This window comes from Kryptolebias marmoratus, linkage group LG20 (assembly GCF_001649575.2).
Source record: "Kryptolebias marmoratus isolate JLee-2015 linkage group LG20, ASM164957v2, whole genome shotgun sequence".
In the NCBI taxonomy this organism is placed as follows: Eukaryota; Metazoa; Chordata; class Actinopteri; order Cyprinodontiformes; family Rivulidae; genus Kryptolebias; species Kryptolebias marmoratus.
In genome coordinates this window covers 14,387,130-14,406,808 of record NC_051449.1, presented here as the reverse complement: position 1 = coordinate 14,406,808, position 19,679 = coordinate 14,387,130, and the positions used below count along the sequence as shown (strand labels likewise).

The 19,679-nt window shown below is 39.1% G+C and overlaps 1 protein-coding gene across 2 annotated transcripts in view; it reads right to left on the bottom strand.

Moving 5' to 3' along the window:
• Nucleotides 1–19,679, bottom strand: part of epha4b (eph receptor A4b) — a 103,503-nt gene that overhangs the window by 74,154 nt on the left and 9,670 nt on the right. For both annotated transcript variants that reach the window (XM_017422251.2, XM_017422252.2), the window contains exons 2-5: nucleotides 9,012–9,076; nucleotides 2,010–2,210; nucleotides 503–610; nucleotides 27–378 (exon numbers count right to left, since the gene is read on the bottom strand). In XM_017422251.2, coding sequence (XP_017277740.1) covers nucleotides 27–378; nucleotides 503–610; nucleotides 2,010–2,210; nucleotides 9,012–9,076 — 726 coding nt within the window. The remainder of the gene's footprint in view (nucleotides 1–26; nucleotides 379–502; nucleotides 611–2,009; nucleotides 2,211–9,011; nucleotides 9,077–19,679) is intronic.

Genomic DNA, 19,679 nt, shown 5'->3' with positions numbered 1-19,679 from the left:
CACCCCCCTTTCACCAGCAGACTCACTTTGGCAGACGTCCTTGTTCTCCTCGAAGCCTGGTTTGCACACACACCTCCCGATGGGGACGAGCCAGCCTCCGTCTGCGCTGCAGTACATCTTGGGAGCCTCAAACTCCTCGGAGGCGTTCACGCACACGCCGTGGACCTCCACCAGTGCCGTGTCCCCCCCGGTTATTGTGTCGGGGAACTGGGCCAGGTTGAGCACGGTGAGGGGACACTTCTTGTAGAAGACCCTGACTGAGACCAGAGCGATACAGGCGCCCAGGTCCTGGAAGGCCAGGTAGAAACCCTTTTTACTCAGGTTGCTGATGTCTCGCACCTCTGTGTTCAGCTTCATGACGCGGTCACCGACGTCCACCTTGGGTCAAGCAATATATTACAATAGTTAATTTAACAGATATTTAAAGAAACTAGTTTGAATGAACAGTATAGCATTATAGTTCATAAATCTATGCTCATTATACGTCAGAGTGTATCTTTACCTGTGTAAAGCTCTCGTCTGCAGCAATTGTGTCAATCTTCACATACTGGCTTTCCTTGATGAACCACAAGTTGGCATTGTTGGACTGATAGTAGTACATGTTGAAAGTCTACAAAACAAACAGTGTGACTCAGTTTTCAGGCTGGTTAAATGTCAAGAAAAACTCCAGTTAGAAAATGCCTGCATTGAGATGCTCTATAGCTGTGTAAATCCTTGAATCATCCTGGAGTGTAAAAGACAAAACAAAGAGAACAACGGTAGAGAGAAACTGTTTGAGGTGAGAGTAAATATTATAACACAATAAACATCAACCGTTAAAGCTAACTGGAGAAGTTGCAGTTTTCGTGCAACTGCAGTGTGAATGCAGAGTGCTGAATGACTCCTGGACATTGCTGAAAAGGGTTCAAATTAAGATGTTAGGAATAATAAAAGTAGAACACTCAAAGATTAGAGACAACAATAGGATAGCTAAAGGCTATAAATAGTAAAAAGGCTGGCTAAAAGTAGCAAAAACGCTAGCCAGTGCGCTGAAGCAGATTTCAAAGAGTAAAAACAGTAAAACAGTAGTGTAAATGCTGAGTAAGCATTCACACAAGAGCCACAAAAAGCCTCCGGAGCCTCTTTTGTATCATTCTTCATTGATTCTTTTAAATTTTTCTTTTCTTGTCTCATCTTCTATATCTATTCTCCCAGAAAAAGCTGTTGGAGGCTTTGACTTACGATCAATCAACGTGTACTACGGTTTGTGTGTGTTTGCTCTCAGTGTGTATTGAAGGAAAAAAGCCTGAAAAGTCAAACGATGGTCTTTTGCTCGGCTGCAGTCTAATATGGTATTTTGTAGAAGAAAGGCACTAATTTCATCAAAGTGATAATTAAATTAGAAACAATTGGAATCAACTTTTCATGAGCCTGAGCAGAAAACATGTGTTAATGTGCAGCAAACGAAGCCAGTAGGTAGAATGTTGTCTAATAAAATGAAATGAATTTCTAATTACCGTTTATGCACTTGAAAATTTGTGTTTAGTGCCTCTCTGCAGCTCACAACATAACAAAACAACTCATTTGTTTTCCCTCTGAAGTTTATATGACATGTGCTAAGGGATTTTTACTTCACTATGTAAATGTCCTCCTTTGTGTTACAACTTATCAGACGTTTTTATTTTACAAATTCAACATGTCTGCACACATTTGCAATGTCAAAGACAAGGCTGATTACAGAATTTTTATTAGATTTGATTCAAACTACTCTAAGGAGGAAAATCAGTGAATATTTGGTAGTAATCCAAACAATTTGTTCTTCTATTGTGTTTTAGATCTAACTGTGCTATTGATCATTCTCCACAAAAAAAAAGGATTTTCTTTTGTTTTTCATACATCTCTTCAAAAATCCGTTACACAGCAACACCCATGGAGCAACTCAGTCCTCAATGTTTTGCTCAGCATGAGTCAACAGAAAGCAGGAGCAGCGGGACAGAGAACTTGTTTGTGTGGATGGTGGTGTTACAGACCTCCTTGCAGGTACCGGGGACCCCGGGCAGGCTGTTACAGTCCCTCAGGGTGAACTTGATCTCAATGTAGACTCGCTGCGCTCCCTCCCGGCTGATGTGCCTCGTCCGCAGCCAGTTGTTCTGGTTGGCTTCCATCACATTGCACACTTGGTAAGTCCTCATCGGGGTGTTCCTCTCATCCATCACACTGATCTCCTCCCACTGAAGATGAGAAAGAGGAGAACGTGTTATTTCTCTTTAGCTGATAGAACATTTTAGAGGCAGATTAGGATGTTTTGTAACCATCACCTACCATCACCTTTTGTATAAAAAAGCCTTTCATGCCAGACTTTTAGACTAAGATCATCTTATACTGAGAATTGATGGAGTTGTAACAATTTGGTCAAATCTTGAAAACAACATTATTCACAATCTCTTGCTCAGAGTATGTGTTGTGAATACTCTCAGCTACTACCACACCAAATTTTAGGTCAATATCTGTAAACCTGGCTGAGCCATAGTCCGTGTTATGTTGGCGAATGTCAGTTAGCTCTGGTGGCCATCTTGAGTTGGATTGACTCCAAATGTTAATCAGTTGTAGATGTACATCCAGTGATTACTTTCTGAGAGTTACAATAAAATCCACACAGTGGTTCACCAGATATTTTTGCTAACAGTCAAATAAATCTCTTCAAAACATACATTTCTAGCCAAAGCTCAAACTGAGGTAACATTCAGCAGCACATGACTGGCTTAACAACAGCATGACTCTGCAGTAATCTTCATCGCTCAGCAGACAAAGAAGATATCAGTTCAGATTTTACTGAAGGGAAAACTCCACTGAAGTTCATTGAACTGGGGGTCTTAGAGCAAACCAACACAAAGCCTGCATGTTGTTTTCATGAGTGATGATCTGTGTCAAGATGACTGAAGGAATGTCTTTGTCCATGCTCCACATGTGCACAGTGTGAGTCTGCTTTTCTAAAGCCAATGAGTGATTTAGAGCCCTAAGAGACAGAAAGTGCGTGTTTGAGTAAGAGACACCAAGAGAAAGTTGGAGAAAGAGAGAGAGAGAGAAGTAGGTAGGACAGAGCTACTTTGTCTCCTGTCAACTGCTGCCATCTGTTTCCACTTCTGACTGAGGCTGTAATTGAGAACACTTCTCGCATGAACAGGAAAACCTTTCTATCCACACACACACATACAAGACAACAGCACTAGCACACATACACACACAAAGAAAACATTTCTATTCCTTAAAGAAAGGAAAAAATGGAAAATAAACCAATGTGGTTTGAGTGTCTCTGGATATATGATCCATTCGCTTACTGGGGAAATGGATTTTCTTGGACACACACATTAAAATCCACAAATACAAACTGGATGAGTTCTTGTCTGGTGAGGGTTGAGAGGACCACCATCTCTGTTCTGAGCTCTTGTCATCATCCTAACACTGAAACTTTGACCTCTGAAGGGATGAAAACCCATCACTGTACAGCTGTTTGATCCAGTAAGTCTGTGGTATACAATCATTCACATTTAAGCACAGTATACACTGATTCATTCTTCCTTTTGACATTTGGACACTTTTTGTTTGGTCAGGATTCCTTGGGAGCAGACTACTACTACACAGGCCAGTACTGATGACATCAACAAGGTAATGACTTTGAGTAGCACCCACAGTCTATAAACATGCCTAATAAGTACAGAATAGCGATAAGATTAAAGTTACAACAGTATCCAGAACAACTTCTGTTGGGGTCTGTTTGTGTTGTGAAGCTGAAGTTAACATTCTTGCCACAGGAAAATTGCTGACACATGTGTGAAGTGTTGAGTTTTACAACACTGTGCTGTACACAGATATGCCTGCTTTAAATTGACTTATTAACTTAAGGGTTGGCTGATGCAGAAATATGGACAAATATCCTCCTAATTATTTGGCCATTCAATCAAGGGGACTTCCTCGGGTCTTTTTATCTCAAATTGATGATTATAGCACTTCAAATTTTAGCTTAGGGTCTGTAAAACTGATTTATAACCATTTTTTGTGTCTGTAAATGTTGATTGAATTGAATTGGAGTGACTCCAAAAGCTGTTGTAGTTGTACATTCAGTGATTGCTTTCTGAATGTTTTATTAAAATCAGTTGTTCATGAGATATTTTGGTAACAAACAGACACATGAACGCGCACAAATTCATTACCGCTCCCCTTTTGGCTTTTGGTGGTGGGTGATAATGAGAGGCTCAAGGTCCTCTGACTAAGTGTGAGTATGAAATAAACAAAAAAGTAAAAGAAAAAAACGGAATAAAGCAAAAAGAAAAGTGCAACATCCTCAACGCTATAACAGATCCACATACAAAAGCACACAGTCTGGCACGCATTCTATCCCTCTCCCACATTCAGATGCTTTTAATCTCCACGGCCTCCACTGTGTCAGAGTTGGGGCTGAAACAAAACCAGCTCCTCCTTCATCCAACAGTCCTTCAGCAGAAACCAAGACAGAAAAGTGGAAAACACCAAAGGAAGAGAAGGACACAAAGAAGCCTGTAAGGTTTGAAGAGAGTATTAAGAATGTTTCAGTGGAGTCTTGCGGAACAATGTGCGAAGACAGCAACTGCTAGTCATTGTGATCACCAACACTTGGTTCAATTAAAAAAACAAAACAAATGGAGAGTGGGGGGGAGAAATAAATGTTGGTAAATTACAGGCGCGCCTGGCAGCTAAATAGACCCATCTGTGCAGAGCTGAGACCAGTCGGACATCACGGGACGGTCTCACACACACACACAAACACACAAACTCACAGAGCTGAGCCCCCAGGAATTGGTGATTAAAGCATTTATGGGAACAGTCATTGAGGGATAAAGAGGACTTTATGAAGTCTTTGTTTATTTCTTTGTAGGCAAAGTTTGGAGTGGCTGGATTACTGCCACTTCCTGGTGAGAGACTTATTTCCCTTGCTGGCAAGTCTGTTCATCATCACTTTTTTCCTGGTGTAAAGCACAGGTGTGTGTAAAGCAACTTTTGTTGCCTCCACATCTGCTAAGGACACAGCAGCTGCTAAAAAAATACAACTGGGACATGTTTGGATAGGTTCAAGAGTTAAAGCTCTATTATTCAGCAGGAACCTTCACAAACATACTCTTGTGCACACACACACAAAATTCAAACTATTATGTGTTGATTCAGTCTAAACACCAATTAACATTCAGAATGAAAACCTCCCCACTGAAACCTCAATCACCTCATCCAATCAGCCAGGAACTCGCCTGATTGCTTTGAAGTGAAGCACAGACGTCAGATTGGGGTTTTAGTTCAACCATTCACCAGCTTAAACTAATATCTCATCTGATGGGCTCGCCTACAAGAACATAATTGGCCTACAAGTTCTGTTTTAGTGAGGTTGGAAGCAAAGTGGAAAGAGGAGTTTGGAAAAAAAATGGAACCTGAAAGAACAAAACAAAAAAAAAACAAAAAAACAACAACAATAAAAACAGCAGCGCTAAAGATCCTCCAGAGGGGCTGAGAGGCTGAAACATCATTAAGATGTATCTGTTTTGTGTCTCACACGAAGACACCCCCCATACACACACACGCGCGTACACACCACCACCACTACAGACACACATACGGTGACAGAAGTGGGTCGCTCTATTCAGTCTCAGCCACATCCGGCCCTGCACAGCCCGGATTAAGACTGACCCGAGAGGGTCAAGTGTCGTTTTGGACTAATTCAGGTAGACACTGGTCACATATTAGTGGGAATTGCCTCTCACAGGGAATAATCCCCAGGATTAGGGTTCAAAGGTCAACTAGATAATCCTTTGATATGAAACACAGGAGGTTCTTACAATCGTGGCACCGTATCTTTCACAAGATTACCATTTTGTAAGCTAGGGCTGCCTGATTTTAGGAAAATATGCAATATTTTTGTGAATTATAATATCAGTTACAACTGTCATGTTTTGTTGTTGTTTGTTTGTTTGTTTTTTATTGTAAATTTAGTTCATTTTGTAATGTTGTTCTTTGTGTTTTCTTTTGGATGCCTTCTTAGTAATTTCCTGTTTTTCCCCTGTGTCATTCACCATCATTCCCTCAGTCAGTCCTTCTCCTCATTACTCATCTGTCCCTCGTTGCCAATCAGCCCAGCTGCATCCACTTGTTCCTCATCCCTCCCAGAGCTTATACTTCTAGTTCTCACCACCTAACTATCTCATAAACTACTGGACAAATTTTAATAAATTATTGTCAATAGGTTTAACCAAAATGCCTACAACACTAGATGATCTAAGTATAAAACTCTGGCATAAAAGGAAGCAGGTAGTATGATTTCTTCAAAGACTTCTAGGTCTTTTTTTTGCTTTAGCATCCCAGCATATATCATCTAAATCATCTTTTGGCCACTTAGGGTGGGGAGAGTCCATCCAACTCACCAAATCCATAATAGGAATCCAGGTTATGTCTGCTGTTCTTTGCAGTGTTGATATCGCAATGATGGTAAAATTTGGAAATCCTTTTCAGTTCTACTGTAAACCATTTTATGTTTTAGTGATTTAGAGAGCACTAAAAGAAATTTAGCACATTCATGTTTGAGATTCATCTATAATTATCAAACAGAATGATTTTCAAGAAAAGGTTAAACCTCTCCTTGCTTTTTTATGTATTATTTATTCTTGAGTGCTTAAGAAGCATCTTTTTTAGACAACTAAAATAGCCAAACAACACATTTTAAAAAGCACCATTTCATTGCTTTCCTCTTTTTTTTTTGGTACAATAAATTGTGCTTTTTAGCCCAGCACATCAGAAGAGCTGCAGTGGAGGTTTAAGTGGTTTTCTTCACAATATGTTTCTGCAAGTAGCATCATTAAACCAAAAGTTCTGCCAACACTGTGACAAACATATTCCTTCTTTGCTTTGGGGAAGTGTTAATGGCTCAGCTCGTCTCTATGGAATTAAAGCACACTAGACCTGCGCATCCATTCCAACGCACACAAAACAACAAACAAAAACAAACATGAGAGTTTCTTTCGAGCTCAGCAAAGCGGATCCGAAGCAGCAGGCAAGGATGTCTGCAGATGTGGTTATATGCTCAACAGCTTCAAAAACATCTAAAAATCAACAAAATCCATTTTTTCTTCTCAAATTCGATCCAACACTCGTTTTATTTAGCTGCTAAGTTTGTCAAGGACAAGTAAAAACAAGGCTGGAGACAAACAAAGAAAATGAAGGTCTCAGATATAAGTTATTGAAGCAAACATAACGAAATATCATCATAAAACGGAACTATGCTTTAAGTTTTTATTGAGTCACCCTCAGCCATATTTTGTTTAGTTTTACCCAGAATTTCATTCTTGCTGTTTGAGAAACATGACTCGTTTATTAAGGTGGCAAAAAAAATAAAAAAATAGCGAGCCGTAAAAACAAATATTTATAGATTTCAAGGTTGTCAAAAGACCTTGTGAAAAAGTGTTCATAATATGGGCTGTATGTCGACAATCCTTGACAAAGACACTCAGAATGAAGCTTGTATTTCACTTTGCAGGGAACAGATTTATTTCCCAGTAAACCAGAGACTAATGTCACTAATGTCAATGTCTGTTGAACCAAGTTGAAAACTCTGGTTATCGGTGTTACACCTGCAGGTGGAACAATTTCAAGACTTCAGTGAATGAAAAAAAAAAAAAAAACATACACAGATGTCCATAATGTGACCAAACTAAGAGAGACTTTTATTCGAGTGAACTTGATACATTGAGCTGCTTGAGAAAACAACTTCACTCGGCTCTGCTCACTTCAGCTGCCTCTCTGCTGCACAAAACCATGAAACCGCGTGTGGCATCCTGCAATTTAACACACTGATGCTGAATAGTGGAGTTGGGGGGAGGCGAAGAGAGAAAGAAGTGTGACTCAAGAGGAAATAGAATTAATTCAGTGCCATTCAGCAGCTCCTGCACTACAGCGACATACAGATCTACGCTCTGTTGAATGTTGCTCTTCCTCTCTTTATTCTCTGCCTCTTCCTCTCTCTCACTTCTCAGCTGTCATTTTCTGATTCATGGTGGCTGCACTCCAGACTCCCCTGGTCCCTGTACCTGAAAAAGGCTAGTTATGCAACACCCCACCCCNCACCAGAAACCAGTATCCACCATCTCCTCTTATGTAAGAATATTTACCTCCGCTACAATAGCACCGCATTTTCAGCACAGCAGAAATAATATGTAAATTACAAATGTTGATCTGTCTAAAAGATATCAATAGTTACAACCTAACCAGCCACGACATCAGTCATAGAGCACGTATAGAGAAAAAGGCAAGTCTTCCTCCTCTAGGATAAAATCTAGCCAAAATAGAGCCAGTTTTTATTATATTATTATTGTTTTTCAGACTTAGAAATGAATTCTTTCTCATTAATGTTATACCAGCAAACACAATTTTTCATTAGCTAATACTGAATCTCTGTTTGTTCAGTTTCTCTATATTTTCTCAACCGAACAATGTCTGTGTTACTGCGTAAAAGTACAGAATGTGTGCTGAGCGTAGACAGTGTAAATGCTGGTGTCTCGAGTCTCGACGCTGCTGAATGGATCAGTCTGATACATTCTGGGAGTTTACTCAACTCTCGGTGGACCGATCCATTCAGCAGCGTTGAGACACCAGCATTTACACTGTCTATGCTCAGCACACATACTGTACTTTTACATACTGTACTTTTACACATACTGTTCTTTTACATACCGTATAAGCCTAAAACAAAAACATCTGCTTTTTTTCCAACTCTGTGCTCTATGACTGATGTTAGGGCTGATAAGTCACTAATGATAATTATTTGACAGAACATCACTTCAAAAGTGACCAGACTATCCCTTTAAGAACCCTGTGCTCTCTGAAACACTCACTCCGGTGTTGCCGCTAACCCCATGGAGGAAAACACAACCTGTTAGTCAACGAAGTTATACCAGATTTAGCACAGATAAGAGGATATGTGTGTGTGTGTGTGTGTGTGTTGTACTGCAGATACCCACCCCTTCATTAGGGTAAGCCTCCCAGCCAAGGTCGGCCAGTGCTGACATGGAGTCCAACAAAGTAACTGCAACAACAGAAGAAGAGAGAGAACAAACATTAGCACCGCTCCAGACACAATCTACTTCAAGAAAAAAAAAAGCGTTTTCAGACCAAGAGTGCTTTTTAAATATAATATATTACACAACATTGTGTTCTATTGTAAAAAAAAAATAGGTAGTTTATTTTCTACTAGGATGTGTTTTGCTGTGTTTGCGTACACAGACAGTGGAATCACTATCAGCGTTAACCTATAATTTCATCTGTAAAATAACTGTGGTTATGATACAGCTGTAAACGGCTTGACACAAAGTCAGTGAGCGAAACAACATCATGAGGACAAGCTGTATTTTACTGATAAATATCATGTTTTTGGTATTAAAGTTAATACCTACAAAAACTTCTTGTGGACTACCAACTTCTACGTAAGTCATGAAGACGTTGGATGTGTATTTATTCAGTAAATTAAGATTAATTGCGACAGTTTTGCTTGCAACTTTCTTTAAGAGCTATCAAAAGCACATGTGCAAGTGTGTCGTCCCTGGATGACAGGAGGAGGTGGGCAAGAGGTGGCCAGAAAGTGAGAATTATAATTGATACAAACTGGCAGGATGACCAGAGATGGGTGCAAAGAAAACCTGCTTAAATGGTGTGCTGTAGTTCTTCACTTGTGTGTGTGTGGCATCTGTTACTGCCTGTTCAGGTGTGTGGGCTTCGTTCAGGTTCAGTCAGATCCTAATCAAGCCTCCATCACTGCTGACCATCAATAATTAATCAGCATCCATCTGCAGAGACGGCTGCTTCGCTCCTTCTTGCACATTGTGGCTCAGCTACTTTATTCTTCCTCTGTTGGAGTCATTGAGCCATTACCTTCACTGCTCAGATCTGAGATCAGCCAGAGGGACCATTTAAACAAACACTCTTATTTTAAGGTAGATAATTAGCACAAGTTACATAAGAAGAATAAATACTGTAATTAATTGTTTGCTATTCTGAATGCAAAACGGACAAATCACTTAACTGAAGAGGATCCGGATTCTCTGCTTAGAAGACAGTAGTAGATACAACAAAATGACTTCCAGTCTTTCCCTCTTCTTTTTTTCTACTTGTCATGCTCATGCTGTTCATCAGCTCTACCTGACTCCAAGCCCTTCCACTCAGCTCAGCACAGCACGGCAGCAGGGAGCGGGCTGCCACTCTGCGGTGCTGTAAGTGCGGATGCATGCGCACGCCGCACATGTAATGGCTCACATCTGCATGTGTCCGCGCGCACTCGCACAAAGCGGCGCCTGAGTAAGAAAACTTCGGGCGAGATAATCGTGCACACGGTGTAATAATAAAGCAGAGAGAGCTGCTGCACGGCGGAGCCAAGCTGGGAGAGGGAGGTTAAATGAGAGGGATGAGGCAGAAACGGCGGAGGAGAGGTGCTGTGAAGCAAAAGGTCAGCGCAGACCTCCAGCCCATGAGTGTATTTTGAGGAACTAAAGACCATTTAGACTGTTTTTCTCACTTCATGGGCTTTTGAAAAGGCGTATAGAGATGGAACATAATAGTATAATAATATATGATTTCAGGAACCAGCAGAGAAACACACATAGGCTCTTTTTCATGCCTAATCATATATCAGTGGAGAGATAAATAAGAAATAAACTTGGCAAATTTGTCTAATTCAAATGTGGCTAATTGGTGGTGTCTTTATGACCCAGCTAATGTAGCACTGCCTAATGCTTTCATAAAGAGTGTAACTCAGTACATCTTTTATATCTGTTTAAATGGATGCTTTACCAAAATGTAAAAAAAGTAAAAATTAAAGAAATACATCTTTTGGTTTTGTCTTTTTTGTTAAGTTTTTTTATATATATAATGGTCCACCTCAACACAATGCCGGCAAATGACGTATGACATGTTGTCTAATTAAAACTAAAAACTGACATTTAGTATAGTAGTTTTCTTGAATAAAAATGAGTTTGCTAAGATTTTTTTAATTTTAGAATGCAACTGAAAACATGTCACAAAAAATCACCTCTGCTTGTGGCCTTTTAAACTGTCCAACTCTGGGCTGTGATAAGTCAAAGTTTAACTTTTTCTATTTTTGATATGGTTGAAATTCCTACCACACCAAACTAAGTATTAATGATATGTTAACTGTTGAGATTTTCCCTATTTTTTGTCAGTATTGTTGAATTAGTGCATTGAGTCCTGACTGTGTTTTTAGTTTCATTCTTAATTTTATTGTATAATGGAGTTCTATAACCGAACAATTTCCCTTTGGGGATTATTAAAGTACATTTGAAATGAAAAGTCAGATTAATAAGTTTACAATAATACACCTACTGGAGTATTTTCTGCCTGGTCCTGATAGGAGTTTTTATTTTTCTTACTTGGATGCTTTTGTCACTGTCGTGGCAAGAGGTTTTATCAAAAACTGAAACGTATTATTCATGTTTAGGGGTCTCTTATTTTTTTCAGACCAAGTACAAGTATGAGTACTTCAGTTTGGGTACTTGCCGATACCGAATACCAATACCAAGTAGTTATGAACTAGTCCTTAAACATTACACAGTGACTTTAAAAACATGTTTCTTTTATTTAGAACACAACAGACAGTCTGCTTTCTTAAAATGATCTGTGTTTATCTTAAAATATCTCCAATTTATGGACCTTTTTTGCCCTTGGTTACTTGCACAGTGGAAGAAGAAATGGCATTACTGTGAAGGTCTCGTTAACCAACCATGCAAACTACTCAACCAGCAAAACACAGGGTGTAGGAAAAACTCCACAGAAATTGTGTCCGTTCAGGGAATTCATTAGATTCTTTGACCACATTATGACAATGGACTATGACTAACAGATGACACTCAAAGAGCAGAGCAGTCACCAAGCATAAAAGTGGTATCGGTCAGGAACATCAGGGTGTTTTTTTTTAGTACAACTATTTGACGCTGGTATGTTCAACACTTGTGTGTTCCATCATTTAAACAGTCAAAACGTCTGCTGTGAAAATCTTTTTACTTATGATCTGCTGACAGGTGAGTCTGTGGGAGGCAGAGCTTGGGTTTTTAAATTAAGATTAAGGACAAGCTCAGGACGTTTCCATGACTCTGTGACAGTATGACTGGACTTCATCTCTAAACTCACAGAGGGCTGCCGTTTTCTGTGTCAGTCTGTTTGTGTTCCTAAGAATGGTTTGATTTAACTAAACAGCTGGCCTCCATCACACACCAGCTTCTGTAACTCGTACAAATAATCATATCCTGGCTTTGGCGCCTAATTTAAAGTGAACCTACGCCTCCCAGCCCAACACCACTCACTGTTCAAGTTTCAGTCTTAAAAGTGATGACAGTGCAGAAATATCTAAACTGAACAGAGCACAACTTCATCACTTGGACAAATGGAAGTCAGATTGAAATGAACTTTATACAGTGTATTCTCACATAATTTATTAATGTAATTGAAAAAAAGGATATCATAATTTCAAGTATTAGTCTCTGATACTTTAATACTGCATCATTGTCACCCGCGGCCAAAAGCCAAGTGGTGGTAATATTTTGTTTGTGTTTGCTTTTGTCTGTAGTTCCCGTCTCAGCAGTTGATCTTAGTTTAAAACTGACATGAAGGACGGCAGGCGATGTGCATTCCTTCAAGAAATGCTAGGGTTTTAATTTATTGTATTATTGTTGGTCACAATCAAAGTAGAAAATAAGAATGGATATACTTTGAAGCAATGTGCAGGTTTCCGCCTGTATAATAGTCCACAAACAATTTTGTGACTTCTGCTTTCTTATTTTTCCTTTATGTTGACTTTTAATCTTTTAATGCCTTCAGAAGCAAATATGACTGTGGTGTAGTGCTATAATGATGTAATACAAGTGTAAGAACAATTCCAATCAAGTCAAGAGACTGTAGATTACAAAAAAGCATGAACTCTTTAGAGCTGCAATAAGCATAAATGTGAAAATGAGCAGATTTGAAGACTCCCACTCATGGACGGTGAGTGACACAGATGAGCTGTTCATGTATAAATCTCAAACTGTTCAATCTTTTCTCGACAATCAACCACGCAAAATATATTTCTGCCACCCATTTTAACAGCCCTCACTGAACAAAGTCTTGTACAAATGTTTATGCATAAAAGCAATGCAGGTAAACTCAAATACAATAAATTATCACATAAAACAAAAATAATTTCAAAGAAATAAAACAAATGAAAAAATAACAGAGAATCAAGATGTTCTGCTTGATTAGAACTAAAAGCCAATAAAAGCAAATATAGATTTAAAATCACAGATGTTCTGAAAAGCTTTAATACTCTGGGGTAGACTGTTCAGCCACTGAAAAAGCCCTTTCACCTCCAGTTTGGTGTCTGGATCTGGAAATGTCTAAAAGGAGCTGGTTTGTGGATCTCTGAGCTCACATTAACCCTACATGGTCAAAACAGTCAAATGTGTGTCTTAAACCCATAAAATACTTTGACAGATTTAGTAGAAATGTCAGTTTTACCACCATCGCTCACCTGTTTCATTATAATACAGGCATATAATGGAATTTACTGCTCAAATGTGTAAATATGTAGTGCTTCAACACACAAACATGTGATATTGATCTTCACATTTTACTCTCAGGGGAAGAAAAAGAGTTTCAGCCAATTTAACCCTCGCGTGGCCTTCGGGTCAAATGGACTCGAAGTTACAAGGGCTTCCCTTCCTCTCTACAATTACAAGGTCTTCGGGAGGGGTAAAGATCATTATTTTTACATGGAAGTCAAGATAAAATTTCATTATCCCATTATATGAAATAAATATAAATCTCAAAAACAGAAAAAGTAAAGATAAAACAATGTACTTCTTTGAGATAAGTGAGAAAAGTTTTTGAGAAATTCTTCTTTTCATTACATATGTCGGCACCATCTATTAGGCTAAAGTGTTTCTGAGGTCATTACATATTCCAGATCCATTTTGCAGCCTACTGGGACAATGTACACATACATAAACCTACACATCAACACTTTTTCTCCACTCCTCACACCTATTGTCAATACCACTTATTACTGGTAATCAATGGCTGGACTCATAAATAATGTATTAGCTATGGTTTCCTGTCTGCTGACACAGCCAGTATGCATATATGTCTCTGTGTTTATGTGTGTTAAGGAGAAAACTGGGAAACAATGATAATGCATAGCCCTTTTTTCACACCAATAAAATGTAAATCCACGCTTTGACCTTTCTTAGCTTGTATCTCTAAATGCTCTCAAGCCTTCAACCTGTCTCTCGTCGTTTTCTTCAGGTGAAATGTGTGTAGGTTTGTGAAATCTAAGCCTGGTTAGAACCAGGTTCATCACTCAGTCTCAGAGACCTGGCTTGTGTCCAAGCCAACGATCCTCTGTCAAAAATTACAGATTCAGACCCACACATCCAATCTCCGGGCTGTTGAGGAGCTAAACAAGACATATTACTCCTCCACCCGGAGCACCTTCCAAATGCTGCCGCTTTGGGACACCATGAAAAGGGAAATGTATTGAAAGGACCGACAAATATTCCCTTCTTTTTCCCAGGCTTTCGTCAGATCCATGCACATGTGACCTGGTTTCTGCGAGGGCTGTTTGGTTACAGAGAGACAAGCTGTCTTATCGATTTTCAGCTCCAAACTGTGAGGTTTACATTCGGAGAGCGAAAGATGAGGAGGACAAGGTGGGGGTGGGCAGCAAGAATCTTTGGATCAGAAATCTCTCTAAAAAAATGCTTCAAACCGCTGAAACTCAAACTTCCAAAAATATATCTCTTTTCTTGTCCCTTCATCCGATTCTGCGTATATTTTTTCTTCTCACTTGTGCTTCCTCCCTCTGGGGTGTTTGTGTCTTCTTTCCCCTTTTTTTTTCTTCCTCCCTCTCTGTCTGTTTTGTCTCCCTGCCACCCCCCTCCCATCTCCTTTCCTCTCTCTCTCTTTGGACACCGTCCACCTCTTCAGCTGGGCTGTGAGAAGCTGTGATCCACGCGCCAAAAATCAAACAGCGCTGCCAATAGCCAGACTGGCGTACAAAGAGGCCAGGATGCTTATACACACACTCAAACACACACACACAAATGGTAAATACACACCTTTAGACTGAGCCAGTGCCACAAAGACAAAGACTGCTCAATAAGACCACCACACAGGCTGAGCGGTGAGTACAATATGTGCCTACATAATGAGTTCATTAGATCTTTTTAAACTGCACACATGACAGTGAAGTCAAATAAAGAAAAAGGGAAATATTTTACCACTCAACATGCTTGGAATGAAAATCTTAGATTTTTCCCTGCTCAATAAAAACTTTTCTTTTTTTTCTCTTGCAAAGGAAATGCTAATTGGTAATCAAGGTGCAGTAGTAAAAATCCTCTGCTGACAGAAAAATTAAAGGGAAATGTAAATGAGGTGCTGAACGTTCTGCGTAAGATAAACTACTGTTTTACAAATAACACTTGGTGTGATTTCTTTCCCATTTTTTCACAACCTGATTTTCAACTCTTAAGTAAACACCAGTGTATTTTCTTCCTTTTTCCCACCATGAACACGTATACATCCATCCATTTTCTTTACCCCCTTCTCCTTTCTGGGTCACGGGGAGCTGGTGCCTATGAACACTTATGAACAACACATTTAAAAGTAACTGATTAAAACTAATCATCGTCACCTCCGCCAAGGAGGTCATGTTTTCTGTAGCGTCTGTTTGTCTGTCTGTGTACAAGATTACTCAAAAAGTTGAAAAAAAGAACGAATTTGTATGAAATTTTCAGGAAACGTCAAACGTGGTACAAGGAACAAGTGATTAAATTTTGGTGGTGATCCGGTCAAAGTTCAAGAACAAATTTCAAGGTCACAGATCACCTCGTACTCTAACTCTGCAGCTGTATAACAGGAATGTTAAACTCCACAGCTGGACACCTCATGGGTTTAGGGTGATCACTGTTGATTTCAAGGTGACGGGGTCAAAGGTCAACAGCACAGCTGACCTAGTGCTCTAACTGTACAACAGTGTAATGGAGGAATGTCAAACTGCACAGCTGGACACCTCATGGGTCAAAGATGATTCCTGTTGATTTCAAGATTCATGGGGTGAAAGGTCACAGGTAACCCATTTGTTAAAAACCTGTCGGACAGAAAGACACTTGGACTGCCACAAAACTGCAGTCAGACTATTAGTCCACAGAATTACAACAGCAACACCTATTTTTATTCTTGGTGTGACAAACATTCAAATTAAAAGGTAAAAATGCGTGTACATGTAAACTATAAACAACTGCTGTGCCTCTCAAACCTTCAGTTTCTTAAAAAAACAACCTATGTGAGTCACTAACAGCAGGTGAAAGAAATTACTACTGCAGAGTCTAAAAGCCTTCGTCTGGGTTCAGATACTTAAATCTCTGTACAGGTTGACAGATTAGTTTGGAATTGTTACATGAAACACTGTTTCCTCTGATGAAAATTTCCAGTGAGCACCTCACACGAGTGATTAGCCAATCAGTGGGACTAACAGCATGATTGAAAATAACTCCAGCTGATGTCATGCTGTGCACTGGTCTCCAGTGATTGGTTAGGAAAGGACAAAATCCTCTCTACCACCACGGTGTTATAAATATGTCTGATACCAGGCGTTAAAAATCCCCAAAACACAAGTTAAATCGGCTCACTGTTGAGTTTTGTGTCTGCCTTGATTGAATTAAGCAACTGTAGCATCAATCTTTGTTTAACGGATGCAACCATGCTGGCTTGTAAATTCCCAAATTATTCCGGATGCTTCTTATCCTCGGATCCCGGGATGGTTGTCATTGTAAATTTATTCAATTTAATTAAAATTCTGCCATCTGATTCCCTGTTCAACAAACCATATTCTTTAAAGAAAAACCAAACACTAGTAGTAAGTTTTTCTTTCTACCACTTTATTGCCTGAAGACAGCTACTGAGACTTAAACAAGCAGAAAATGTGCCACTAATTCTTAAAGTCACAGTTCAGATCTTTTGAAGTGGGGTTCTGCGGTAAGATTACAAAAGATTATACTCTTCCCTGTTGTAGGTACCGCCTTGAAAAACCTCCGTTTGGAGAAAAAGACTGATGCGCTAACAGCTAATTCAAGGAAGGTCAAAGTGTACTGCTGCCATCTTAAATTGCATGTTTATTTAGAAAGAATTCTACAGTTATTTGTAAATGTAAATAGCAGGATTAGCAGCTGGCTGTAGCATTTCTTTGTGTAGCCTGTGGCTTTTTAGCAGTAATATCATAATATATCTGCTGAAATATTTACATAATTCAAAGCTGACAGCAGTATGAAGGTTTATAAAATATGGTTTGAATGATCGTCCATTAAATTTTTAAGACTGGAGCTGTTTAAGGACAGCAGCAGTACGCTTTGGTCTTGCCCACTAGCTCATCAATCTGTCTGGGAAATATAAGATTTATTGATAGGTCTTGTGAGATGTCCTCATTATGAGGCAACAGAATTGTCATGTATGATACAGGTCTGGTCACAGTTTGATGTTAGATCCTTGTGCCCTAAGTGATACAGCCTTATCTATGTTTTAGTTATATGCTCTGCTCTTTGACGGTCTTAGGTTAGACAGCTTCTGCCGCTTGGATCTGTCTCATCCCTGGGATTTTCTGCTTGACATTTCTTTGTAAAAAAATTGATAAAAGTCAACAAGCAGGACCTTCCTGATTCCCTTATCTTTTTTGCCATGGCACAATCCAGTCAAAATTAAACACGATTTCTCCAAACTGAGTTTCTTAAAAGTGTTATCCACAACAGGTTAGATATTAATTGTTCATAACTTTTTCTCAGAACCTCACTTCAAAAACATCTATTCTTTTTTTTTTTTCCTTTTAAACACATCTCCTCAGCACATGTAGAGCATAAAAGAACCGAACAACTGAAGCAGCAGACACACACATACACTTTTTTAATATGTCGGCGTAGTCCCTCGACACACACACAGACCTCCACTCCGGTGGAAGTGGTGTGAGGGTTGTCAGGGCAACAAATGAGTGGATGGAGAGCAGGATGAAGGAGTGGGAGGACTTGAGCTCTGAACTTTAGGAATAAATGGGCGTCCTACCAAGGCAGCAACACTCGCTGTCTTTTCATCAGTCCACTCTCCACTCATCCACAAACCTCCAGAGGCTCTCAATCAGTCCTCGACTTCTCTCCCTCTATCTTCACTCTCATCTTTTCTTACAGAAGCTGTGTAGCCTTTTCTACCTCTGGTGACTTCTGCTTTCTCTAAGATTTTGCTTTTATTACACCCATGCCGGTTTTCTCCCGATAATGTTTGAAAAAGAAAATTCTAAATTTGAGAATTACTCAGTGGGGTTAAATGCATATAAAAAAACTTATATGTATGCTAAGCACATTGCATAAAGGTTTTATTAAAAGGAGACGCAAAACCGGCTCCCCAAATGGTTAGATACCATATGAAGTCTAAAAGGCTGCACCATGACCTTAAGTCATTCAACTTCCATCATAAAATTTTAAAGTTTTAAACGGATAGTTTTTCCTCCTCCCTGCATTTTCCAATTAAATAAGTTAGATTTTGGCAAAAATGACTACTTTTATCACACTTCTTTGAAAATATGATGCACTATTTAAGTACATGGGTTGTTTTTCTTCCATGTAAAGTATTTTCTTTTTGGTAGGAAGCAGAATCCAGTGTAATTTCAGAAGAAAAATGTTAACATTCCTAGAGTGTTATTGCAACTTGCAAATGGGAATATAACTATGAATAATTCAATCGATTTAAATTAAATTCTAATCTCAAATCTTCTTTGATTCACTTCAGTTGCCTCGGCTTCCTTACGGCCCGTTCTCTATGTGATGTTGATCTCCTACACTTCTGCAGGCAGAAAATTAAATCCCAATTTGGGATGGACTAATTTATGAGAATTAAAATCAATCACATTAAGAATCATGCCGGGAAATATCACAGGAGCATTCGACTATTTACATAACTGTTCGACGGGAGCAGATCATGGAGGGTAAAAGCTGATTCTGCCAAACAAATAAAATTCAATTAACTTTTAGTGTGCATGCTTAAGCCGTGCCTGGGTTTTCGAATCATTAGGTGTCTGACATACGGCACACAAATTACCTGATAGAAACTGTGTTCAGAGAATAATAAGTACAATTTATCCAATAAGTTGCAAAACAAAAGTGGCACGAGTTTGATTTGAATGGTTTGCTTTTGTTAGGATATGATTTTTTTATCATTGCCTGGTGTCACATAATGTGGGAGATAATTGCCTTTGTGTGAATGTGAATGACTTTGTCTGTCTGTTAGCAAAATATCGCATGTAGCAACAAAACCCTCCCTTCTTACTGCAGCTTCTCATTGCCTCCTTAAATCTGTGTTACTGGGAAACCTTCAAAATGTGAAGAAAAAACAACAGAAAGAGCTAATGAGAGAGGAGGACTAGTTCCTCCTGTTAGCATTTTGTTGTTTACCTAATAACGTTAGCTACAATAATATAATATAATATAATATAATATAATATAATATAATATAATATAATATAATATAATATAATATAATATAACCAGCTGAACTGATTGTAGATCAGATTTTGACCTCTGACCCCTCGTTTCCCGCCTTGCTTCCAGCTC